This window comes from Hakea prostrata, chromosome 9, assembly GCF_041222555.1.
Source record: "Hakea prostrata isolate BN-2017 chromosome 9, UWA_Hpros_2, whole genome shotgun sequence".
Classification (NCBI taxonomy): Eukaryota; Viridiplantae; Streptophyta; class Magnoliopsida; order Proteales; family Proteaceae; genus Hakea; species Hakea prostrata.
This window is the reverse complement of record NC_142608.1, coordinates 47,164,243-47,174,177: the sequence shown is the minus strand read 5'-3', so window position 1 is coordinate 47,174,177 and position 9,935 is coordinate 47,164,243. Positions and strand designations below refer to the sequence as shown.

General features: G+C 39.0%; 1 protein-coding gene across 1 annotated transcript; it reads right to left on the bottom strand.

Moving 5' to 3' along the window:
* Positions 1–407: 407 nt before the first annotated feature.
* On the bottom strand, positions 408–6,675 carry LOC149005360 (uncharacterized). Its single transcript, XM_089135877.1, has 4 exons — positions 6,513–6,675; positions 6,055–6,176; positions 5,563–5,934; positions 408–1,184 (listed from the first exon to the last, which is right to left on the bottom strand). Exons 1-4 carry the CDS (start codon positions 6,673–6,675, stop codon positions 408–410), a joined length of 1,434 nt encoding a protein of 477 aa, XP_088992003.1.
* Between the last annotated feature and the right edge of the window lie 3,260 nt (positions 6,676–9,935).

The following is a 9,935-nucleotide window of genomic DNA, read 5'->3' as shown; positions in this document are numbered from 1 at the left end:
AAATGGTTCGACATTTGGCCGGTTTATCATTTGACCAGGTTCTGTCAACATTGTAACTCTCATGCAAAGCAACAACAATTCATGTATAATCCTTGCACATTATAGAACATATATATAATAGTACACCCAATTCCACTAATCCATTAATGCAAAATCAATAATCAACTTTCATTATTCTAGAACAGAAAATTGCATTGGAACATTAAAACAATTGACAACCGAGTGCAGAATTGCACAGAAAGAGAGGAAATTAACAAGGAAACAACAATTGCTCAGTTTCATGTCAAATTTTCCTGTTGATCACTTTACAATCTTCTTCTCCTTTTCTTCCTATCTTCTTCCTTTTCTGAAAATTTGATTGAGACCGGATTGATATAAATTCTCCTCCTATCTTCAGATACTCAGAATCACATCATAATGCAAGAAGCCATACCAATGACAAGGACAGTCATCAAAGAGTTGATAGTTCTTCCTTCATCTGCAGAACTCTTAGAAGGCGCCGGTGCATCGCCCGGTGCATCTGCATCCGGTGCAGGAGGAGAGCCTACCGGAGCATCACTGGGTGCATCACTGGGTCCAGGTGCGTCAGCTGCCGGAGAATCAGCAGGAGATTCAGCAGCAGCATCAGCTTCATCACCAGATGGTCCAGGAGCCTCTACAGGGGCTTCAACCGGGGCCTTAGATGGGCCTTTATGGCCTTTATGAGCCTTCGGTGATTGGGCTGGAGCAGCAGCAGATGTTTTATTTGGAAGCACTAAGGTCTCAATGCTCTCAGGATCAATAGGTGTTGAGATCTGCAACACTGAAATGTTGTAAGGCTGAGAAGCTACCAATTGTACAAACTTGGAATCCTGTTTTGAACTCCTCACGGCGGAGCCAAAAGCAATATGGCCGTCGGTTGAGACAGTAACATTCACGAATCCAAGACTGCCAATGGCTTGTCCAGAGGATTGGAATAAGGTGGTGAGAAGGGTTGACTTCTTTGAGAGCTTGGGAGGATCATAGTAGTCAAGAACAACATGAAGGCTCATGATTCTCTTCAACACATCATCTTTTTTCGCCATTAGTCCAGAAATTGCAGAATTATCGACGGCGAGAACCGTGATAGTTCGGCGAGTGTTAATCTCTCTTATAAGATGGGTTTTATTATCCGTCCGATACACCCATAACCTCTCAATTATTATCTGTCCGATAAAATTATCTAATTATGTTACTTATTTGGATTTATTTTTCTTATTTTTATAATTCTTTACTTGAAATATGTGACTACTTTTCTAGATTTTCGATTAAGGGCCTGTTTGGTTACATGAGTCTGGAGATTTCAAATATCTAGAGATTTCAAATTTATAGACTTCAAAGCTATGGAGTCATAATTTATAACATTAAGTGTTTGGTTGTGGAATGAAATCTGTGGATTCATCCTAAAAAACTATTTGATCGACGTGATTTTGTGAATGTGCAAATGTATAGCTTTTCTGAAATCTCTGGATTTCACCCCTTACCCATAAATCTACAGATTCACGTTTTTAGTGTAAAAAGGTAAATCTATAGAATCATGAATCTAGAGATTTTTACAACCAAACGGGTATAATTCTCAGATTCATGAATCCAGATATTTGAAATCTCTAGATTCATGTAACCAAACAGGCCCTAAAATAATTACCAAAGCTGCTAAAGTCTTAAATTTCAAACCTAGACTCAAAATAAAATGGTAAAAATGTCAACAGATATTCCAAACTTGTTTTCTATATGTATTACTGTCCATTTAGAAAAATCTACTTACGAAAATAACTATTTGATTATCATTGGAATCATATTGAATCCATCCTAAAATCGATAAGATATTATCCGAATCCGTCCGAATATTAATATTATGTAGATATAGTATTATCACTATTCGATCCGAATCTGATCCGTTTACACTCCTAATTACAGTATTACTTTTAACCACTTGCCTCTACTTGTTCCTAAGCATCTAAAAGCATCACATCTTTTGAATTGAAAATTAAATGTTCCAAACAACTGGAAATCAGCCATCCAAATATAGTGAAATTGCAACCACTAAGTTTACAAATAATTAAAGGGAGAAATCTAACCTGCTAGATGATCCAAGGAAGAGACTTAAAAAAAAAAATCTGAGTTAGGAAAAAGAAATGTTCATACTAAACAACAGGGAGAAAAAAATCAAAATCATAGCCTAAAACCTGACGAATATTAGAAGAAACTTGAAATTTCAAATTTTCTCAGTGCCTATGTGTTTGCTTCTAACTTTGATACTTTAATGTAATCCTTTTTCTAAGGGTATCACTCTTGTTTATAGGTGACATTAATTTAATTAAAACAGAAGAACTGTGTAGCAAATATTTGTGACCTTTTTGGTTGTAATTTCACTTTTTAAATTAATTTATTAACTGTGAAATTGGTAATAAACAAGAGAGCTTTAAGATTCAAAATAAACTAGGATTTCCAGAAATTGATAAATGGTATTTCCACAGCAAAAATTCTTACTGGACATGTTAAAAATATAACTAAATGGAGAAAGATTTCCACCTAGCAAGAGGTTGAGTTAATCTTTGTAGGGCAGAGTCTACCTGAATTGAAGAAGGCAATTAACAGTAGAAAACTACTTGATTGCGCCTTGTCCACGAGCAAAAGTCCCCAACTCTTAGAAGTGAAGACATAAACAAAGTGTAGAGATGTCTTCTGAGAACATGCAGAGCTCCCCAGTCTTAAGCATCCAACATCAGGTCTTCATCTACTAAAGAAAGAAGTCAGTAACTCTAAGTCTAACTGATGCAGTGAAACGACCAAATGCTTCAACTTAAAGCCCAAGACTATTTTCTTCAATGGACAACTTTCCATCCTTGGCCACCCACCTACAAATTGTAAAACAAATCAGTCATCATCATCAGAAAATGCAACAGTAGATTGTGCAAACTAAAATATCATGAATCACATGTAATGGAGTCGATTACTCTCAGCAGAAATTTATTTCTAATAAATTACGCTGTCTAGAAATATTAATTTTGGAGAATATTCAAGTTAGAGTAGCTACTGTAATTTATCAAAATCATATCCAAGGTGTATAATTCATCTTCTGTGAAGGGAGATGATGAGACTCGCTCCTCAGGAGAGCAACTTTAATGTGGAATGCATCAAGACCCTGAATCATACTAAGTACACAAGAATTATGCAGTCTTTATCCCCCGCTTCATAAGAAAGACATTTTCCAAGTTTTTGAACCCGCAACAATAAGTCAGCAAATCTTAACCCACAAATTAAGCATCACAGACACCACACATGCACACACACACATTCAGCTTGTGAAGTTCAAGAAACACATTACTTGTATAATAAGATTAGAAGATTAAATGACATCTTGTAATCACCTCGTTGTCCTGTTGGTTAAATAAATTGCCAATGACAATTGCTTATAGAAAACTTGTAAATAAATACATCATTTTATAGATATGTAGTATATCATTCTACAGCAGGAATACAAACTCTTTCTCTGAAAACAAGAGCACCATCAAAGGCTAGGGAGAAATCTTCTACTTCCTTAGTCTTCGAAGTGATCAGGTCAATCTTCTTCTTCAATTCCGGATCAGTCGACTTCAGAGTAACAATTCTGTCCCTTAAACTCGGTCGAACTGACATAGCCGCCAAAATAGCATCGGAACCTTCTGACAAAATCTCAAGTCCAAATTTGACAATAGAGAACAATAAGGGCTTACTGAGAGTTGCCAGATCTACACTTTCTCGATTACTCTTTCTACTCAAAGCATTAGCAACCACATTAGCTTTTCCTGGATGATACTGAATATCACAATCATAGTCCTTCACCAGTTCTAGCCATCTTCGCTGTCTCATATTCAACTCCTTTTGATTAAAGAAATACTTGAAACTCTTGTGGTCTGTGAAAATCAATATCTTTTCACCATATAGATAGTGACACCAGATCTTCAAAGCAAAAACCATAGCTGCCAATTCCAAATCATGAGTAGGATAGTTATGCTCGTAGTTCTTCAACGGCCTAGAAGCATAAGTTACAACATTCCCATGCTGCATCAGAACACAACCCAAACCAACTTTAGAGGCATCGATATACAACCTGTCAAACCTCCGAGTCATTTGGTATCGTCAACACCGGAGAATTAGTCAACCTCATCTTCTTGAGTTCTTGGAAACTCTTTTCACAAGCTTCGTTCCACTCAAACTTGATTCCTTTCCTGGTAAGCTTCGTCATAGGAGCTGAGAGTCTAGAGAAATTCTCAATGAAGCTCCTATAATATCCCGCCATACCAAGAAAACTTCGAATCTCGGTGACTGACTTAGGTTGGTCCCAATCGGCTACAGCTTGAACCTTTGCAGGGTAAACCTTAATACCGTCAGTAGAAACAATGTGACCTAAGAACATAATTTTAGGTAATCAAAAGTCACATTTACTGAACTTGGCAAACATTTTCTTCTCTCTCAAACGCTGCAGAGCAAAACTCAAGTGCACAACATGATTTTCCTCTCTCTTTGAATAAATCAGAATGTCATCAATGAATCCAATGATAAACTTATCCAAGACATCCTGAAATACTCGGTTCATCAGATTCATGAATGTTGCCGGTGCATTAGTAAGACCAAAAGGCATGACTCAAAATTTGTAATGCCCATATCTAGTCCTAAATGCAGTCCTGCAGACATCACTAGACTTTACTCTCAACTGATGATACCCAGATCTCAGATCGATCTTAGAGAAAACAGCGGCACCTTTCAACTGATCAAACAAGTTATCAATCCTAGGAAGAGGATATTTATTCTTGATCGTCAACTTGTTCAATTCCCTATAGTCTATGCACATCCGCATACTACCGTCCTTCTTCTTCACGAACAACATCAGGGCTTCCCAAGGCGAAACACTAGGTTGGATAAACCCTTTTCTTGTCAAATCATTCAACTGGGTCTGAAGTTCTTTCAACTCAGTCGGAGCCATCCGATACGGAGCTTTCGAAACAAGGGATGCTACAGGAATTAGATAGATTGAAAACTTTAACTCTCTCTCTCTGAGAGCAAACCAGACAAATCATCAGGGAAAACATCAGGAAAGTCCCTGACAACATCAATATCAAACAACTGTTTCACACCTTCCGACACATCCACAGAAGAGGAAAGAATTCCAACATCTTTGGTCCATTGCCTGACTTTCACAGTCGTAGCCACAATCTTCTTGCTCAACTTCCCTTGATTACCTTGGTACTCAAACGGACTATCATCCTTAGGATGAAACAGTACTTTCCTTTCAGAACAAAGGATGACCTCGCCATACTTAGACAACCAGTCCATTCCAAGTATCACATCAAAATCAGACATATCCAACTTGATCAACCAGGCTTCTAAGATTCTACCAGCAATATCAATTGGACATGACTCAACCACTTCATCTAATCTAACAACAGATTTGGTAGGAGTACTAATAACTAGTCTTCTTTCCAATTTCGCAAGTGTAACAGGAATACGACTCACAAATGAAGATGAAATGAATGAATGAGATGCACCAATATCAAATAATACAGAAGCAGAGGTAGATGATACTGGGTTAAAACCTGTCACCACATCGTGATCTGTCTCAGATTCTACACCGGTAACGCTGAACACTTTCCTAGAAGGAACATTCGAAGCAGACTTCAAAACTGACATCTGAGGATTCGGCTTATGAGTGCAATTACGGGAATAATGACCCGGCTTCCCACAATTAAAGCAAGTCAAATCCCTACTACCAACAGGAGCTGCTGAAGAAGGAAATGCAGGTCTGTGGTTATTAACCACTTGACGAGGGTTGGCATAGATCGGTCCAGTACCTTGACTTCCTGCAATAGGACACACCGGTCCACTGCTAGAACCATAACTCGATGTAGAGCTAAAATTGGGACTAGCTCCTCTAGGCTGAAATGAAGGTGTAGAATAAGGAGCAGGCCTAGAGAATCTTTGGTTACGGTCCACCAAATGGTTCTGGTTCGCAACAGAACGCTGGAGCTGATAATTCTCTTACTCATTATCTTCCACTTTCTTCGCATTCTGAACCATCTCAGCATAGTCCACAATTGGATGAATCGCCAGATAAGTCTTCAGAGACAGCCTCAAACCTTTGAAGAATTTCTTTGCCTTTTCACAATCACCTTTAAACGCTGCAGGGACAAAGAAGAACAACTCTTCAAACTTCTTCTAGTACTCCAGAACAGTACTAGGTCCCTGTGTGAGTGCCATGAACTCAGCTTCCTTAGCATTTCTCACAAAGTCAGGAAAGTAATTCTTGCAAAAGGCTTCCTTGAAAATTTCCCAAGTAAGAACCGGGTTCAAAGCTTCCAAAATAGGTCTGGTAGCATTCCACCACGCGTCAACTTCATGCTGCAGTCTTTGTTCTGCACACAAAATCTTCTGAGCTTCATTACAACGGAGGTTGCGAAAAGCTTTTTCCATCTCTCGGATCCACTTGTTAGGGAACAAGGTATTCGACGAAATACCAGTGGAAGCAGGGATCTGGAGCTTCAAAAAATGCTCCATCAATCTCGAATGAGGACTAGGGGCAAAACCGTCCACAAAAGCACCAGCTACAGAAGTACTAGCTCCAAAAGGATTAAGAGCTGCTTGGGCATTCTCTTGAGTAGTCTCGAAACCTTGCATCATAGTAGCAACTGATTCTACTATTGATGTAACATGTTTCCCAGAATGTTCATCACATCCTTTATAGAGACTACTTGCGGTGGATTTGGAGAAGGATTTCCACCAGGAAGAGGAATTTCTACACTCGGGACTTCAGTTCCTGTGCTTCTGGTAGGAATCTCAGTACGGTTCTAATCTTCACCACCATCTTCACCTTCTTTGTCACATCCTCCCAGCCGGTACCCTAACTGGCATACCCAAGAGTGTGATCCACAGCCCCGAAGATCAAGTATCGAGGAAATCATCCTCCCACATATATAATAACATAATCATAAACAGGAATTAATCACGGTTTAATATTATAAACAAGTTCAAAACAAAAATGAATAATCAGTATAATCAGAGTGCGGAAAAGATACCGGATATCCAATGATATCAAAAAGGAGTAAAGTGAGGCGGAAACTCACTTCACCAAAATAGCGGAACGTAGTATGAAAGTCAAAAGGAATTACAACTGAAACAAGTGTACTAAGAAATAAACTAAGATCAAGCGTCTTCTAGTTTATAGATAACGTCTTCATAAGTATGGACTTCGTCAATCCAATGAATCCGTTCTAACTCTATGTTGTTTTCAAAAGTAGTACGCAGCTTGATCCGCCAGGGGATCATCAGAGTAATCTTGATCGTCGCCAGCACCTTGCGTGTAATACGCTTCATTGGCTTGCGCTTCACTGTCTTGCTCGTTATAATAATCTGTACCTGCAGGATAATCTAAACAAAGAATATACAAAAAGGAATGAGTTTCGAAGAAACTCAATAAGGTAGTTAATCCATAACATCATAGATAACATGTGGCAAAACATAACATGATGCAATGCAGTATGAAACAGATAAAGTGTGAATGCATCTAACTCTATGTATGTTGGTCTCTATGGTAGACATGCATTAAGTCATAACACCGTACTTCTTAGGGAAATTCCGCTCACACCCTCAACCATATAAGATATCTTGGGTTCCCTCAGCCATTTAAGGTATCTTGGGCAGCCGGTTGGTAATGGGTCCTGCATCCGTCTCGGACAAACCATGGTAGGGGGTTAAGTCAACACACTCTCTCACAACCATTTGGCATAAGTACTGGCGCATGTCAGGGAAAAGCCTAGCCCAATGCAAGTCATCTAGTCAGTTACATCAACTCAGGTCCAGATACTTCCATTCCTCGTCCCTGACGATCCTTTCCGGTATCCTTTCCACTAGAGTCCTAATAGTCCCTGACTACGGACTCATCAACCCTATTGGTTATCCACATATGGTAAACGGGAAGCTCTCATGTCCCCTCACGGATCATTTCACCGGTCTTGAGCTCCCATGAGCCCAAGTCTAGCCATATGCAACCCTCCAATAAATGGCCCCCACAATGTGATTCCCGTCCTCTCACAGGTTGGTTTCCGGTCTTGAGCGCCCGTCAATCCCCATTGCTACCACGGGTCGTTTGGTCTCAATACCCTTCCGAATCGGGTCTGATATAACAGAGGTATATCCTAGCCAAACACTGCTAGACATCCCTAGGTATGACAACCATTGATTCGGGAAAGTGTCGATGGGCAACCCCGGAAACATCCCATACTATTTCCGATAATGTCCAAGGACAGAAGTGTCAAAAGGACACCTCCCAATCCCAAACCAAACTTAATCAAACACATTCTCAGATCAGTCATGACATACACAACCAGTAGTTCATCATATAAAAGAGAATGTAAAAGCAAAATCAGATTAAGCAGTAATAAGTAATTCATATAACATGAATAATGAAAAAGATGATATAAACAAGTGCTACTATTCCCACAGTAGGAGATCAGAATTAAAATACAACAACAGTAGGTAATCTCATAGTTTCATAAAGTAGAAACCAGAGAACAAGCAATCTATGTAGTTAAGGAATTAACTGTCCTTACCTTCTAACTTGGATGGGATCTTAAAGAATCAAGTATGATCTTGACTAAACCTGAGAAGACAGTCCTAAACAAGTGCACACAACATGTTAGGAACGATGCATAAAGGAAAAGATCATAAATCAGTCGAAACAGACCAAGATTGAGGTTGTTGTACTCATTGGTCGATTGATTGGTCTGCTGGACCAGTCGACCAATGAGTCGAACAATGCAGACAGTGGCCTGCAAGAATCCAAATTTTGAGAATCCAGAACCGAATTCGATGGTTCAAAATGGTACAAATCAGAGGGGAATTATTATGATAGTATTCTAGGGTATAGAGGATATCAAATCATAAATCAAATCAAGTTCCCAAATTATAACCTAGGAACACAAAGGTTAACCTACTAGGTTAAACATAGATTATGAGAGAAAAATATTATAATCAAAGATTCAAGAATTAGGATATGAGGATTACAGATATAGTAAAGAAAACACATTGATTGGGTTACCATGATCAAACTAAAGGTTCTTGATCTCACCCAAGAATTAGGGTTTTACCCTTTTTGGTTCCCTCGGAAAATAATTGAGAGCTCTGGATGAAGGGAGATAAATTGTTAGCCAAAAATAACAAGAAGGGTCATTCAATGATGAAGTTTAGGTTAACACAATATTACCCAAGAAGATTTTCCTTCACAAGGGAGGTTACCAAAAGCTCTCCAGACGATCTCACAGGTTAGGGTTTCAAAGGATTAGGTTAGGGTTTCGAAGATTCCACTGGCTGAGGTTAAGATCATGATGATGATCATGGATCTTAAAGATCATGATGAGATCATGGAATAGATGGTTGCAAGAGTGCATCATCTTCTTCCTGATCTCAACGAAGAACATAATTAAAGAAAGAAAATCAGAGGTAGAAGAAAGAGTGAGTGAAATCATACATTTGCTGTAGGAGGATGAAGAATTCTTCAAGTTTTTGCGAGAGATCACCAAAGAATGCAAGGGAATGGGTTAGATTAGGGTTCTAACTCGTTCCAGAGGCTTAGGAGGCAGAGGAGGCGGAGTATTCCCGAGATTAGACTTAAATAGAAGAGACAGAATTCAAATTTCAAAAACAGAATCAATTGGTCGATTGATTGGTCGATTGGTCCAATCGACCAATGAGTCGACCAATCAAGACAGCAACTTCAAAACAGGGAATTGAAGGCTCAGATCAAGTCCAAACATCAAGGGGTTTTGCACACACCTAGAGTGACATACCTAGGAGTTAGAAATGCCTTTGAATCAATACAGAGACCACTCCAAGACCATCAACTAATCCAATCTTCATCCGGGTGCAGTTTCCACTATTTGGAC